General features: G+C 40.7%; 2 protein-coding genes across 10 annotated transcripts in view; one reads left to right on the top strand and one right to left on the bottom strand.

Moving 5' to 3' along the window:
* The window catches only part of LOC148385962 (unconventional myosin-XVIIIa-like), a 43802-nt gene extending 39060 nt beyond the window's left edge, over positions 1–4742 (bottom strand). For 7 of the 8 annotated variants that reach the window (XM_088398854.1, XM_088398855.1, XM_088398856.1 and 4 more), the window contains exons 1-2: positions 4654–4742; positions 2681–3701 (exon numbers count right to left, since the gene is read on the bottom strand). In XM_088398854.1, coding sequence (XP_088254980.1) covers positions 2681–3640 — 960 coding nt within the window. In that variant the 5' untranslated portion in view covers positions 3641–3701; positions 4654–4742. Of the gene's footprint in view, positions 1–2680; positions 3702–4316; positions 4632–4653 lie in introns of those variants that run through there. The other variant, XM_088398851.1, reaches the window with a different exon arrangement.
* Positions 4743–5823: 1081 nt separating this feature from the next.
* vezf1a (vascular endothelial zinc finger 1a) lies at positions 5824–14601 on the top strand. 2 transcript variants are annotated; one of them, XM_088398247.1, is made up of 5 exons: positions 5824–5947; positions 9399–10153; positions 11483–11552; positions 11664–11826; positions 11968–14601. In XM_088398247.1, the coding sequence occupies exons 1-5, from the start codon at positions 5915–5917 to the stop codon at positions 12327–12329; spliced, it is 1383 nt and encodes a 460-aa protein (XP_088254373.1). In that variant the 5' UTR covers positions 5824–5914; the 3' UTR covers positions 12330–14601. The 2 variants fall into 2 exon arrangements, with proteins under 2 accessions (XP_088254373.1, XP_088254374.1); XM_088398248.1 differs by having other exon boundaries at positions 5853–5947; positions 9402–10153.
* Positions 14602–16283: the final 1682 nt, after the last annotated feature.

Here is a 16283-nt window from a genome sequence, read left to right as displayed (position 1 = left end):
ACCCAGTTCAGTCGAACTGTTGGATGAAAAATGTTCATGTCCTTCAGCATTAGCTGGTCGTAAATTCCAATATTTTCAAAGACTCTACATGTGCTGTTTATCAATTTTAGGAGCAAAAATTGAAATATGTTACTTTTGGAGATGCGGTATTGATAACTGATTAAGACACTTCTGTCTTCTGTTATATGAAGGTATCCAGCCCAAGAACAATATCTTGCTCTTAGCTAATACAATATGGCGAGACCAAGTCAAACCAAATGACACGTCCCAAAAAATCGTCACATTCAAATCCTGTTGAGAGCGGAGGATGAGAAAATGACTTTTTAAGCCTTGATCATGGACTAAAATCTTGATCCTTGGAAAGTCCCGCCTCTTTCTAATCTATCCATGGTTTAATAGTCTAGTTGGAAACGGGGATAAATGGCATCTCGAAGAGATTATTCTGATTGCTTTTTTTCTTAAGATAAAACTGGTTTCACCCAATAACACCATAAAGCTAAGCAGTGAAATATCTATGATCGATATACCGTATTGGCCCGAATATAAGACGGTGTTTTTTGCATTGAAATAAGAAAAAGTGGGGGTCGTCCTACATTCAGGGTCTAGACATTATACCCATTTTCAACGCTAGATGGCGCCAGATATCTTTAAAGCGAATGCTGAACTTAACTCCCCAGGCCAAAGCGAACCCCTGTAACAAAGAAAAATAGCGGTAGCACGAAAAAGAAAAATAGCGGTAGCACGAAGAAGAAAAATAAAAAAATAGCGGTAAGAAAGAAAAGAGAAGAAAACAAGAGAAGAGATAACAGAAAATGTAAAAACCAGAAGCCATTCATTTACAAATGTGATTGCACTTTAGTTTACATATTTAAATGTTCAGATATTAAGATGTGATAGACAGTTTTTGCATGATTTGAATGAGGCAAAATAACGTGCTTTTTCTCTCGAATATATTGTTATAATCATTTGTTTCAGATGTAATGTCATTATTTTCTGTATAAAAATTTAATTTGGTGTTCAAAAATTCATTTTTCAAACTTGAGTCTTGAAAAAGAGGGGGTCATCTTATAATCAGGGTCGTCTTATATTCGGGCAAATAAGGTAATGTTCAGATATTAAGATGTGATAGACAGTTTTTGCATGATTTGAATGAGGCAAAATAACGTGCTTTTTCTCTCGAATATATTGTTATAATCATTTGTTTCAGATGTAATGTCATTATTTTCTGTATAAAAATTTAATTTGGTGTTCAAAAATTCATTTTTCAAACTTGAGTCTTGAAAAAGAGGGGGTCATCTTATAATCAGGGTCGTCTTATATTCGGGCAAATAAGGTAATACAGTATCATAGATGTTCTATGTGTTTGTATGTAAAATAGAAGCTGGCACAAATAATTTTTAATAATTTAATTAAACAATCTGCCAATTTGCATGACTGGTCAACATTATTTACAGTTAGTTACTGCAAGTGTATTTATCATTTTTTAAGGTTAAAAAAATACTTGTTTGCAATCAGAACCAGCAAGACCACAGCACTATATTGTAGTTGTCAGCTGGAGCATGGACAATGGCTGCCACCTAACGGACATACTAAGCCATATTCATGCAGTATATGTGGTCTCCATCTGCCCTAGATTCAGAGTCAAAATCTTATACTAACCACCTATTAATAGTACAGCTGGTTCTAGGTCAGCCTCTCAAGTGCATTTTTTGTAGTTTTGTCAATTACCTGTCTACTGATGAGCATCCAGATCAGCTAAATATGGGACAGAGTGAAGTGCGAGTATGAGGAGCCCATGAAAATGCTTGAGTGAATGTTTTGATTGAATGTCAACCTATGGATCTTTATCAGACAAGGGATCATACTAGGCATATTTTTTTCCTGTATAAACAGCCCCCGGACATCTAAAAATTGGGTTAAAAAGTACCAAGAAAATACCTACTACTTTTACAAAAACTAATGTTAATACTGTTTGTATATTCCCAAGAAGTTGTCAAGAGTCAAAGGCACAAATGTGTAAATTTGTAGTTTTTTTTTTTTTTCTCAACATGTCATCTTGAGGCCCTGTAAAAGGATTAAAGTCAGGAGTACCAACAAATAAAGAGTTATGTTTGACACGCCCCTTCGTGTTCCACATGATAATCCACATAAAAAGACATGAATAGACTGCCAACCAGCAACCATATGGCCCAGGACTCTCGTAGGGTTTGGGCCGTTGTCTACTTCAGCGTCCCATTGTTTTGTGTCAATGGTAGGGGGATGGGGGGGCTTATATAGACCATCAGAACAGATTCTCTTAAAACGCGCGCGCGCGCACACACACACACACACACACACACACACACACACACACAAACACAAACACACACTCCCCAGTAAATACAAGCACAGAAATGCATTGTCATATTATAACAGATTCATCTCCAATATAAAAATGATTGAATCTAAGCCTACCTCAACAAAAAAATAGTAAAACTGGAGAGCAGCAAGCTACACAATCAAATATATAATTTTGAGTTGCAAAGTACATAAATTATTGAATCCAAGCCGGCCGAAACAAACAAAAAAATAGTAAAACTGGAGAGCAGCAATCTACACAGTCAAATATATTTTTTTGAGTTGCAAGGTATAAAGTTAACTACCTGTAAGAAGATGAATTGGAAAATGGAATGCAACTTACTCTCAAGCCTTCCTTGTATGGGCTTTGGGATGTCCTCAGCCAGCTGCGGTTCAACTCACTCAGCTCCAAAATGGGTTGCACCTTCAGCAACACAGACTCCCCAGATTGACGGATCATCTCCACAATCTCATCCCTGCTCTTGTTCTCCACCTTGATCCCATTGATCTCAACCAGTCTGTCTCCTGGCACCAGGCCCAGAGCCCGGTCCTTGGTGGCAGAACCGGGCTCTGCAAAGTGCACCACTCTCCTGTACACGTCTCCATCAGGCTGCCTGTCCAGCATGGTTGACCTCCTCAAAGAGAAGCCAAAATCACCTGTGTTGCGTCGCTGGAGCTTGAGTTCTCTGGGATCTGGGATTGGTGGAGCAACAAGTACTGGCAACTCTAAGTTGACACCTGGGAATGTTTTTTCTACTAGTTCGGGAATATGTACCTTATTTATGTTTTGTGGCTTGCTTCCTTCGCGAAAATAGGGTGGCTTTGATATCTGAACAGAGACCTTTGACGTATCAAATGCATTGTTCCTCTGGGAAGGGGTCGGATACCTCGGGCTTGGCCCAGAATTCAACTTGGCTAATTCTCCAAACTTAGCTGCTCTCTCCTTTACAGAGCTGCGTATTTGGTCCTGGTCGATTCCCTTGGTATCCTCACCAGATCCTACATCTTGCGCGAAGGTGTCACAGCTGATGAGGCGCTCAGCATCCAAGTCTGCCAGACTGAGATCCAGGTTGCTTGCCACCTTGATGGGAATAGGACCAGAAATCTCCAACTTGCTCCTTGATTCCTTCTTGGAGCTCCCTCGATTGAGATGGAAGAAGCCTCGACGGATGCTCATCTCTTCCAGACTCTTCAACTCGGCCGGGGACATACGCTCCTTCTTGTCTTTTTTGTCTTTCTTCTCCTTCTTGCCGATGTCCTTTTCCTTCTCTCTCTCTTTGTCCTTCTTAATAAGATGAAACATATTGGACGTTTTCTACAGCCTCTTCATTCAAAATGTTCTCAAAAGTACAATATAGTGAGAGCTGTAAGACAGGTAGCATAAAAAAGAGACCATTAATGAGACCAAACAACGAATCATTTTGTTTTGAGGAAAACTATTGTGTGCGTAAGTAAACAAAACAACCAATGCATCATGCCCATAATGGAAATGACCAGTGACTGTTATTGAACCAGTCATTATCGTGACAGCCCAATAGCACAAACTGATGAGCAGAGATCATTCACATTAGGCACAATCACAAAATCCAATGGGAGTCAGCGCAAGAGCAGTATCAAAACGATCTGCTTAAACAATATATTTACATCTGTGTATGTAGTTTGCAGTGATGTAGAACTGCGCTGCATTGTTTCTATCTTCCAATATTTTTTTTTACTCTAATACTACAAAATATTAGGATATAGTTCAATGAATGCCTCTCTGATAGTATCAGTCAAAACGGAATTACCTTTGGCTGTGCAACTGCAGTTGCCATTCAAAGTCCTTACATACAACTTAAAAGCATCGATGCACTCCATATCATACAGATTGTGATAATCGTCCTCTCTCATGCAGACGACGGACGCCACAATGTCAGTTTCACCGTGATACACAGCAGTCAACATTTACGAAAAGTAGAATAAATCATGTATGTACTTGCCTTGCAGGTTTATGCACCATCCTTCCCGTCATTTTTATAGCGTAAAAAGCAAAAATCACGTCGTCGTTAGATCTCGCATACAATGCAAGATTTAAATGATGCTTTTTGCCTCAAAATGTTTCATTGGTGTTTTATTAATTTTTGTTACTAGAGAATTGACTACGTGCTGCAGAATGTTGTCCTACGACATGCCCAGTCAGTGATGGGATATACTGTAATTCTAAGCTGCTTTGCCCTCATTAAAAACCTGATGGCCGCAGGGAAGGATGTCAATGATTGGAGCATGCACAAATATAGTACAGTATAACGGTCTACGTTACAAACGACAACATCCTACCTGTAACTTGGCATGTGAACTGTTGCAACTTTAATTTTACTTCCTCGAAATTGACTTAGGTGATACACAGGTATATTTATACTCGTGATGCCTTCACAGTCCACTGTAAGGTAAGAAATCCTATTCGGAGTGGGGTAAACAACGCTTGTGAAGGTCCCAAAATAGAAAAGAGAGAAACTTCTAATTTAACCGTTTTGTGTACTTAATTAAAAATTTACAGTTAGGAATATTGAAGCTCAAATGCACACGTTTGCACGACGGTGTTGGAAATCACCTTGTATTTGAAATTCTGAGTGTACGTCAATGTCACACAAGTGAAATCGGGCAACAGTGACCTCTATTGGGCAATTTGACCAATAGCGCAAGTTTGGGTAAAACCAAGCACGCTGCTTTTGTTCTGCAAGTAACTTCCAATATATTTTATCATGTTAAAGTAATTATCTTCTTGACTTTGTGACCGCAGTGGGTACACTTTCCATTTATAGTTAAAGGATGAATACTCATGCAGAAAGCGCTTTCCAAATTTGTTTTGTTCATAGGAGAGATACAACTTAACTTTATTTTCTGAATATTTCAATTTTATCTGCATACATGTGCATGTGACAATGACATCTCAGATGTTTCATACTTGCATAGCAATGACAATATTGTTAGCAGGGGCTAGTAAATATTTGCTATGAACGACAGTACTGTGTACTGTATTGCACAGCTTAGTGCCCATTCATCCCTATTCCATGAATGAAAATGAACGGGTAACCACGAGGGAGTCCCAGTTCTCGTTTGATCGAGGTTATGTCTTTATTCGATAAAGCAGGTGTAACACGAAATCGTTGACACAAAAAGTGGAAAGCCATTTTTTTTTATCACCGACGGACTATTAGTAAAACACATCTATGAAACAGCCACATGCGACATCGAGGCGGATACTCAATAAAATATGCCCCTCACTGAATCAGCAAAAAGAGGAGATGGGGGTGTTTCGGGTATAAAAAAGTCTTCATCACACAAGGTTTGTTGAGGGTAATTGTCAAATTGGTGATTTATGGATTATTGTATTAGCCCGGAAATTTGTTTTTAAAATAAAAATTGAATTTTAGAAATCGAAAAATACGCTCGTCCAAAAGATGTAACGATATCACCCCCCGTGATGGTGATAAAATGGTATAACCCTTAAGGTTACCGGAAGTTGTTTCAGCTGCCATGTTTGGTTGCTTTGTTGTAGGCTTGTACTAGGTTTCCTACAGAATTACTAAGTGTGGAAATGGAGGCAAGCTGGAGTACGTTTCTTTTCCAAGTAAGTTCACTGCTTCGGTGTGGTTACTGATATTGCACGCGTGGGAAAAACCTGAAACTGAAACCACTGAATGTTTTGGCGGCAAAAGCAGTTTTTAAACGAGTAGTGCGAAGAACAAGTAAGCAAGCAAAACAATGGTAAATGTATTCTGGCTTCCAGCTGTGAGGCTCGGATTGACGCTTGAACAAAAACATCTACGTGGTGGATGACAAACGCCATCTTCTTATTATCTGTAGTGTATTTAGAGAAGCCGAATAATGTGCGTTTATTTTCTGAAGTTTGTTTTCCAAGTCGATCCCAGGCAAACATGAGGCATCATTCCAAGTGAGGCACTGCACCGTTACAATCGACCCGCACACACACAACAGCTTTAGCCCATTATGAACGCGTTCTTCGTGATCATGAAATCTGGAGTGGGACTTTGCGTCAAATAGGAAAAAAAAAAAAAAAGATTTTCAGCCTCGTCGCGGATTAATTATTTGCGCTTGGAAAATCTCAGCAGTTGATAACCGCGGTTCGCGGCCAACTTCGCAGAGACTGTCGCGTTCACTAGCCAATTTAGCTTACGACTTTTAAGAAATCTCCATCACATTTGCCAAAAACTTAAATAATTCCTCGCAATAGAGTCGATCCGACTTGCCGAGGACCGATGGTGCTGGAATTTGTTTGCAACTAAAAGGCCGTAGCTCCATCCATTTATTTGTCTGTTTATTTTGCCGAGCGTCGCGGAAAGGAATTCAAACTATGCACACATCATGATACAAATGGGCAAATTCGGATTTATTTCTTCTTTTTTGTGCAACTCGGAGAGCTGAACATCCCTGGAATTTGAAAAATATATTGGATTCATTTGCTCTTATTCATACAGTTAAACTTGTGATATTTATGAGTTACAGATTCTAATTAAGTTTATGTTGTCTTGGGGTTCATACTGATATAAAAAGAAATTATCTATCATTTAGAAACTCCCTGAAATTATTTGTGAATATAATGTGATAAGTGTTCTTCCGGATTGAAATTTAGTGAGGGCTATATGGTATGTGTGAAGACAAAAAAAGTGGAGATGGACGAGAACCAATACCAGATATTGTATTGAGCCGATACCGGCCTTATTTTTTAGGTATACATTACTCATGGACCTTGCCAGTACCAGCCACCGATACTTAAGGCGAAGAAAGTCTGACATTGAAGAAGTCCTCTTCAGCAACAGTTATGGCTGTACTGCTGCAATTTGACACATTAGGGAATTTCACATGCTGTAAAAATCCCCCCTAACATATAAATGTTGGGGGAAAAAATTGATTAGTAAAAACTACCTATTCTACTGCCCACACTGCTCTTCTCACCATTAATGTTCTATTTGCACAAGAAGCGCTGTCCTGGTTATGTATTCATGTGCTCTATCTTGTCAATTGGAGGCTTTTTTTTTTTTTTTTTTTTGTTCTCATGTGCCTCTAGAGTACTTTACTGTTTGGGCGACAAAGACAGATGGACAGTGTGGCTTGTTTTAAAATATCTGGCATGGTGCCAGTATGCAGACTTGTATTATGTACCTCACACTGTTACTTTGTCTTTTGGTCTTTTGTGAACGTTTTGGCTGTCTGTGGAAGAGGAGCAACACTCAGCAATGCTTCAAAATTCTTGCTATTAAATTTATTTAAGATTGATGGCCTTGTAGTACCTCTAAATATCTAAAAAATTAATATATTTGCAAATGTGCGTTTATTTGTACTTCCTTGTAGTACCACTAAATATCTAAAAAATTATATTTGCAAATGTGCATTTATTTGTAATTCCTCACTTACGTCATGTCATGTTTTATGCAGTGCAGTAATATTTTCATGGATACCCCGAAGCACAACAGTTGTGCCTCTGCAAACAAGCTATTATGTGAATAGTGTTTTAAAGTATTAAGAAAGTTTGCCATTCAAACAGTTGAAAGGAAAGCGACTGTTACAGAAAGTACATTTTGTGTAAAATGTTATTTCAGCTCTGAGTGCCTAAGAAAGGAGGCGAAAACAAGTATATTTATTAGAAAGTTGATATACTGACTTGATAGCACTTATTCTTTTTATAAACATTCCCCTAGTACACACAAAATCAACATGTTTACACAGTATTTCAAAGTGACTTAGCTTGAGGTTGTCAAAATAAGCTTTGGGAAGTGTAAAAAACAAACCTGTGCGACTCCAATATGTTTGTTGCCTGTATTTGTAAACTGAGGTAGCATAATCAAAAGCTCGAATGTCAAACTGCTTATTGGCTTGATGGCGGCTGAGATCCAATTCCTAGAAACTTACGTCACATTTCTAAAGCTGACATGCTGTATTTTACGAATGTGTTTTTTCTCTTTTCTTTTTCTCCCCCGCTTGTATCTACAGACATAAATACGATCTCAAGGCAAGCACTGATGTCAGCTTTTTACCAGCTAACTGAATAATATTTTATATGAAATAGTGATTTTTGCAGCTTTATCTCTCCTGCCCTCCCTCCCTTTTCAACATGGTCTTTGTTTTGGTTCAAAATGGGATTATGCCAAGCAGCTGTATAGTGAGACACAAAAGATGTAGGCAAGACGGCGCATAATCAGACTCAAGACCGCAAGTGCCGTTCAAGTCTACAGTGGCCCGTGGAGCCGTCGGGACACTGCCTCCATTTTGATGTTATTTATGAGCGAGCAGCCTCAGTTGTCAGAGTGCATTTGTGTCAAAATGGTCAGCGTCGCATGAAGGCAACAGCAGCTTTTACGGGCACTGCACCTCTGCGGCGGGGCCAGGCTGTGCCACAGTTCTTGCGTGATTTCGCCACTGCCACCCAAACAGCACCCCGTGCCGGTGGACAGCACGTTATATGATGATGGCAAATCCTCGAAGGTGGCAAGCGTGAGCAGGTGCTTAGAGGAATGGGCGAGCTCGGTTGCCAAGCCGCATGAGTTCCCAGGTTCCCTTGCACACCGGCAAAGTGACTGCTAGCTTCGCCGAGTGGTATGTGGATAAACAATGTCCCCAGCTCATGAATAGATGAGGCAAATCAATGAAGATGAGCATACAAAGCAACCCCCGCTGTGGCCCTAGTGCATCACTGCTCAGATTTGCGTCTTTCACAATAGGCTAGATGACATAAGGAGGACATTGTGTGGGTCATTTTTCTTTTCGCGCCCCCAGCCCTTTACTCTTGGAACTTCTTTTTTTTTTTTTTTTTTTGGGCTGGCCTTCTTCGATGGATGATTGAACCACAAAGGGAAGGTCAAGCATTTCACCTTGGCCTTTCTTGCTGGTGGTTGGGCGTCAGACTGTTTTACCGAGCTAACGGCATTGAGTGTAGCATCATTTTTAGATTAGCTCACATTGAGAAATGCTCGCTGCTGCAATACATGAAAATACAGTAGCATAGTTCACTCACAGACCTGCCTTTGTATTTCATCTCCTTGACATTTTTTTAATTCCACCAGCAGGCCAATGAATCCCTCCACCACCAGCACCAGGTGGCCCAGAACAGCCTGCTGCCGCTTCTCAATGCAGGAAGTGAACCGATCGACCAAAAGCCCGTGCTGCCCATCCAAATGGACCAGAAGAACCCTTCCATTGCCCTGGATCTCCTCAAAGACAATGTGGCCAGCGGAGGAGGTGGACGGCCTCCATTGCCTGTGATCAAAAAAGAGCACAAAGGCAAAACGCCGTTTGTTTGCGGCTACTGCAACAAAGCCTTTCGAGACAGCTACCACCTGCGACGCCATGAGTCCAGCCACACGGGAATCAAAATGGTGTCGCGGCCAAAGAAGACGGCGCAGACGGCCCCGACCATGGTGCCAATGATCTCCACCATGCAGAGGGAGAACAACGGAAACGTTTCCTACATCTCCACAGCGGCGGGCATCCTTTCCACAGCGACCACTTCGGTTTCTTCGGGCGCGAGCATCATGACCTCTGCGATGGGCAACTTATCACACCACCAGCAGACTGTCCCCAAGAAGCCAGCCAAACCTGTCAAGAAAAACCACGGCTGCGAGATGTGCGGCAAGGCCTTCCGCGATGTTTACCATCTGAATCGCCACAAGCTGTCCCATTCGGACGAGAAGCCCTTCGAGTGCCCCATTTGTCACCAACGGTTTAAAAGGAAGGACCGGATGACCTACCACGTTCGCTCTCATGATGGCGGAGTCCATAAGCCCTATGTGTGTTCCGTCTGCGGTAAAGGTTTTTCCAGGTAAGGTCAGAAAGAATTACTATGCACATTAGCAGTTTGATATTCACTTCTGGGTACAAAATGGATTCCGAAATACAGTACAGTCAACCAACGGATCCTTTTTTTTTAAACTTTTTTTTGTTGCAACAACTTTGAACGACAACGTTTGATGGCCACATGATGACTTTTGGAGAAAACTAATTGCAACCTGCTGTCTTTTTGTATCTGTTGATGCGTTTGGCATTTTAATGTCATCATAATTTTTGTAATGAGCAGGCAATATGAAAACCGTGGCCCTGCCTCATTAGCTTGTGCTACACTGTGACACTTTTATGTGAGCCACTTTCAGGCTTGCCTCCAGTACGGTGACATGGGTCAGGCATTCGTTTGCATGCTGGAAGGTGAGAATGGGCACTGAAGAAAAGGCCACTGAGTCACTGCCACTTAGCTCGATCTGCTGGCATCCACTGGACTCAACCATGTCTGCTCCTCTTGGATTGGGACCAAAAATAGCAAAAAGCTCCGGTTCATAGGACTGAGAAGCTTCAACGTGACTTCTCATTTGTATGGCTAGGCAATCATCAACAAAAACACAAAATAATAGTTCTTAAAAAAGAGCAGACTGAATTTTTTTGTCTGTCAAGCAACTGCCGACTCAAAGCGCCCTTACTCACCCCGCTAACATGATTCAACTCTCAGCGTCACCAGAACTATCCAGCTGTCAGTGGTGGATCCACGCCAAACTGAGATTATGAATGCAAGAGACTCACCGTTAAAGGTCAACAGGCAAAGGCTTTCTGAGGAAACGTCACTTGAATTAAGCAATGCGCAAAGTTGAACTCACTTTTGTGGCCTATATTTTCTCTTAGCCCTGAGAGAGATGCGATATAAAAATTTGCATTGGATTTTTACTGAATACTCCCGCAATCAGCAACAAAAATCTGCGGGGCCGAGTCGTCAATATTTGCATGATACAAGTGTTCACGTTGTGTTTCTGCAAGCAAATGCATGAATCTGAGAGCCATGTCAACCGCCATTTTACTGCAAGTAAACAATTGTACAATGTAATGGTGCACCATCGCTGTGTGGCGCTTCCAAAAGTAGGCCAGACTAAATCACGCATGATTGATCGTGGAGAATCAACTGCCACTGACGCAACTTTTAAGGGTTCACACAATCCCCCTCAAAGCAAGCAATATCTGGATGTGAGCAATGGAACACATGAAGGTTGTAGGAAACATGAATGTAATATTTGAGTCAATATTAATGCTAGTAATAAAAGTGCTAGTCATTGAAGATCATTATTTTATTTACCAGTAACACAACCTTTTGAATTTTTTTTTTTTGCAGGCCCGACCACTTGAGTTGTCACGTGAAGCACGTTCATTCTTCTGAACGACCGTTCAAATGTCAAGTGACGGTACGACCATCTTTTGTTTGACCCTATCCAGATTCTGTGTATTATCGCCACTTGTTATGTTGTTGTCGCGCTCCCTTGACCTTTAACCTGGCATGCTCTGGGCGCCTGCAGGCATGTACCTCTGCTTTTGCCACCAAAGACCGACTGCGTTCTCACATGATCAGACACGAGGGGAAGGTGACCTGCAGCATTTGTGGAAAGATGTTGAGTGCAGCTTACATCACCAGCCACCTGAAGACTCATGGCCAAGCCAACTTCAACTCTTGTAATAAAGGTATTTTGCAACTGGTAGACAAAACGCAAGAGGAAAGCATCGTCTTTTTTGTGAAGTTAGAAGCAGTTTGTCCAATTTGGGTCAGATTGAGAATTGTTGAACCAAGCAACTATTTGACGATCGTTCCTTTTCCCTCCCCAGACGAGGTCTGCAACTCTGCCTCAGCAACACCCGTGACAGTCTCAGCTCCCATTACCACAGCAATGAATCGGGGCAACTCCAACAACAACAACGCTGTCACCATCGCGGCGCAAATGAACATCAGCACCAACACAGTCAACATCACCTCGCCGGTCAGCCTTCAGCACCCGCTCACCATCACCGGGCCCGTCAATATCGCCTCCGTCAACATCCCCGCCACCGCTTCCATGAATATCGCCCACCCAGTGGCAATAACCACCCCCATGCCTATGAATATCGCCGGCCCGCTTAACATTGCCATGAGGTCGGTGGATAGCATGCCTTTCTTGTCCCAAGTCTTGCCGTCTTCCCCGCCATGGTAAAAAAGAAAAAAAAAAACAGGAAAAGGAGCATAGAACTGGCCACAAAGAAAGGAAAATAAAGTCAAGCAATTTGCCCCTTAGGCCTAGCTCTGTTTTTTTTAAACCCTCCATATTTTTTTCTATCACACTTCCAAGCACGTGCTGCATTTCCAAGAGCTTTGCAGCCAGCCACGGGGTGCCGGCCAAGTCTCAGCTGCATCACGACTAATGCTACAAGAGTGATAGGAGACGCGCAACACTTGAGTAGAATCCAAGTAGGACCGTCCTTGAAAGAGAAGGACAAGTTTAGGACTTAGCTAAGTCAGGTAGAATGACAAACTGTGAGGTGATTCCTCCTACGTGATGATGAACTCTCTCGAAAGATTTGTTTTTAGGAGGTTACCATTGGAGAGAAGTGATGGACTGACCTTTCTCCAGCAGTCTTTGTATGTTAACTATAGCTTGGCTACCCTTATTTAATGTAGGAAAGAAGCATAGTGAAAAGGGATAGCAGCTTCCATGTGCATGGAAGAATATTTTTTCACCGTGCTACAGCTTTTCTGTGTTCTTTTCAGATAGTAGACACTACGCTCTTGAGGTACAGGTGTACATTTGACAGTCCGCTTTTTAAGTTTTTAACCTGTCTTTTTAAGAGGATATCTTCAAAAGTGTCCACTTGATGATGAAACGTTTGTATTTTTATATTTGTATGGAATCATGAAGACTTGCGTTAGTATGTTCAAATATGTTTCAACGTGCACCCCACCCAGCTTCCCAATGTCACCAGAGTGGATTGAGTCTCGCACTGAACGAACGTCCCACGCAGTCAAAGAGCAGCAGTATAAGTATCAAAGGGCACGCTAACGTTGCTAACCCTAGCCTGTCGTCTCAGTGGTTAAAACTGGAAAGACACAGCTGGATCTTGAATTTCTGCCAGAAAAAAAAAAGTTATGAGGTGATGTCTGATTCCTCCATAAACCTCCCAACATTTATCTCCCACTGCCCCGAAAAGACTCACTCAGGAAACACCTTCAAACGAACATGTACTTCACATATTCATTCTGGGCTTTTATGTGGTTTTTGTTTCTGTTTTCTTTGGGGTGTGGAAAATATTTTAGAACCTAAGGTTACTTGTCCCAGAACAAAAATGTCAACAATCACCAGTGGCTCTGTAGACATTTTTTGTCTCGCTTTTGTTTTTAGATTTAGATCTTGTTTGCACTGGAGTATAATACCGGAGGAACTTAATTGGTTTATATCAATTCGAAGGGTTATTGTGTATGTTTGGTTCTGTTTGCTTAGGGTTAGCAACATATCCCCCCCTCCCAAAATGTTCAAGGGAGCTTATTCTTGTGCGAATCAGCATTATGGCTTGATGAGTTGAATGTTGGGGCTTTTTTTTTTTGTATTTTTTTTTTATTCCCTTTGAGAGTGGTTCTCAGATGATGCATGAAGGAGCGTTTTGAGTTGTTGGTTGCCTACAGACCTCCCTACTTCCATCATGGACAAAAGTAGTATTATTTTAAATATATTTGTTCATCGACTTGCTGTACAATGGCATATCTACTGTACATTTTAGTTGTTGTTGTTGTTTTTTCCAACAGACAGCAGTCACAGGCTGAGAATTATTCCAACTGATTTTTTTTGGGGGGGGGGATTTAATGAGAGAATATTGAGACAAGACTGACATTGCATGACCCTGAACACTATAACTTTGTTGAATATTTTATTTTTTTAATGAATGCATTGTTGTTTGACAGTGTTGCAACTCCTGAAGACTTTCAGTTGACACTGAAAAAAAATGCAATATGCATGATTGTCATTGTTCTTTTTTTTTAACAAAATAGTATTATTTTCTTAATGTACGTATTGCATAGATACACTATAATAGACTGTTTGCCAAATTTGATACAGCGATAATGTGATGAATTCAACTTATGTTGATGTTATTGTTGAATTGAGCATCTCTTTATTTTTTAAGACAAATATGAATTGGAAATTCCATGAGCCTCGTGAAAGCAGTTGAATGTATATCTTTGTACAAAAGTATTTTAGGTCTGCAGATACAGTAGTAAAGATAGATGTGAAAGATAAAATAACCCTTTTTTTTTAAATAAAACTTTTGTATTAGAATATTAACAATGGTAATTTTGTATATACAAGAAAGTAGGCTTTCCAATTAGATGAAACATTCCTGCATTTTTTTTAAATGTATGTTTGTCAAATTATTACATGAACATGCGCAATGTTATGTGCCTTTTATTTGGGTTGTCTAAATAAAAGAAAATCATTACATATTTTGTATTTAGTAAAGGATATTTGCCGTCATGGTAAAATTCAGGAGCGTTTTGCTTTATTTGAAGTTTAATCACATGATCATACAGTCTTCGGGAAAAAGAGTCCTTTGTAACAACATACAAATCTCTGGCAATGTGATAAAGCGCAAAATAATTTTCTACAGTTGTCCAGCAGATGGCGCCCAGTAATCAAATTCAAATGTTTACGCCGTCTGTGTTGAATTAGTTGACTGCAATGTTTTCAGCGTGTGACTCCATCATCTGTCGAGAATTGTCGAAGTAAACAAAACATGCATGCAAGTCAAATTAGACGGAGAGAAAAAAAAATCAAATGAACAATTTACTTGCTGGACTCCTGACAAGCAGCCAAATACCAAATATGTATTCCAAATACAAGTATGTAGATGACACCCTCAATATGAGCCAAGGTCATGCGACGGCAAGTTGCAACAAACTTAAAAGGGCCTCCAAATTGGAAGTTTGCTTGTTGGGAATCTTCCGCAGTAAAGACTCAGAATCAGCTTTATTGGCCAAATGTATGCATGCCAAACAAGGAATTTGACTCTGGTTGATCTCAGCCTCTGTACAACATTTAAGTGACTAACAACATTCAGGCCTCCTGTCTCCAATCTCATTTGGCCTAAATTAGCCTTATAGTGTGAAGCCACCTGGTTGGCTGCCTTTTAAACAGCTTAAAAAGATGCTGGACTGGGTTGGGAACGTGCTTATTCCTCAACTGAGTAACTCACAAACTGAGCGTTGTTATGCTCTTGACACCTGTCTCAGGTCCATCCACTTTCGTCCAATGAATATTCAAGAGTGACTTCAGAGCAACATGTTTTTGGATGGAAAACCACAGCAAAGAGTGTGGAGAGAAAAACAGAGTAAGACATGATGAGGACTCTACATTTTGAATTCACTCATGCTGCAAATTAAGTACTTGAAATTTAATTGTAAAAATGAAGCTTGCTTAATTTCAGAATGTGTCCAATTCAATGTATTTTTACATGCTCATATGTGTCCAACTAGTGAGAAGACAGACGTAGAGAGTGAAAGATAAGACATATGTACTCGCTTTCCTTCCTGTGTGAAGCAACATGAGTGTTTAGCAACATTCATGGCTAAATATTTCTTTTCACTGATCTTCCTCATCCGTGTGCGTCGAGATGTATCACAATTCGCCTTTGAAAATATAACAACGCTCTGTTTGAAATCGCTGTTGTACAGTGCAGTTGTATTTTACCGTATTTAATAACAATCCAGCTTTTCTAATACTCTGCTCTTGTACTTGTCTGGCTTCATGTGCACTACTTCTGATCTTATCATTTTTCATTTGGAGGCAAAGCTGAAAGTGGCACACACTGTGCTGCTGGCTGGACACCATCAAGTCTGTGCCGTTAGAACAGTACGACCTAATTCAAACAAAAAGTTGCATAATAACAAAACAACTCTCACACACACACACAAAAATCCCCTCGTTTTTATGCTTCATTTTGAGCAAGGGTACAGTACACATGTGACTGGGCTGATTTTAAACCCGATTCCGTACTTTCGATTAGAGTTGTTTCTCATTGTTTGTCGCATCACTTGGTCCGTCCATGATTCCCTGCTCTGGAACAAAGCTGTTGCAAAGAGAAAAGTATAGTGAGACGGAGACAAGGGAACACAAGGTTCTCTG

The sequence above is a fragment of the Syngnathus floridae genome, chromosome 15, assembly GCF_059516105.1.
Source record: "Syngnathus floridae isolate MCC-2025c chromosome 15, RoL_Sflo_1.0, whole genome shotgun sequence".
NCBI lineage: Eukaryota > Metazoa > Chordata > Actinopteri > Syngnathiformes > Syngnathidae > Syngnathus > Syngnathus floridae.
This window is presented reverse-complemented; position numbering and strand designations above follow the sequence as displayed.

Excerpts from the sequence above, each read along its gene's own strand:
- vezf1a (XM_088398247.1), top strand. The coding sequence starts at position 5,915 with ATGGAGGCAAGCTGGAGTACGTTTCTTTTCCAA. Across the intron at positions 11,553-11,663 it reads CGTTCAAATGTCAAGTGACG|GCATGTACCTCTGCTTTTGC; the intron begins GTACGACCATCT and ends GGGCGCCTGCAG. Across the intron at positions 11,827-11,967 it reads CTTCAACTCTTGTAATAAAG|ACGAGGTCTGCAACTCTGCC; the intron begins GTATTTTGCAAC and ends TTCCCTCCCCAG.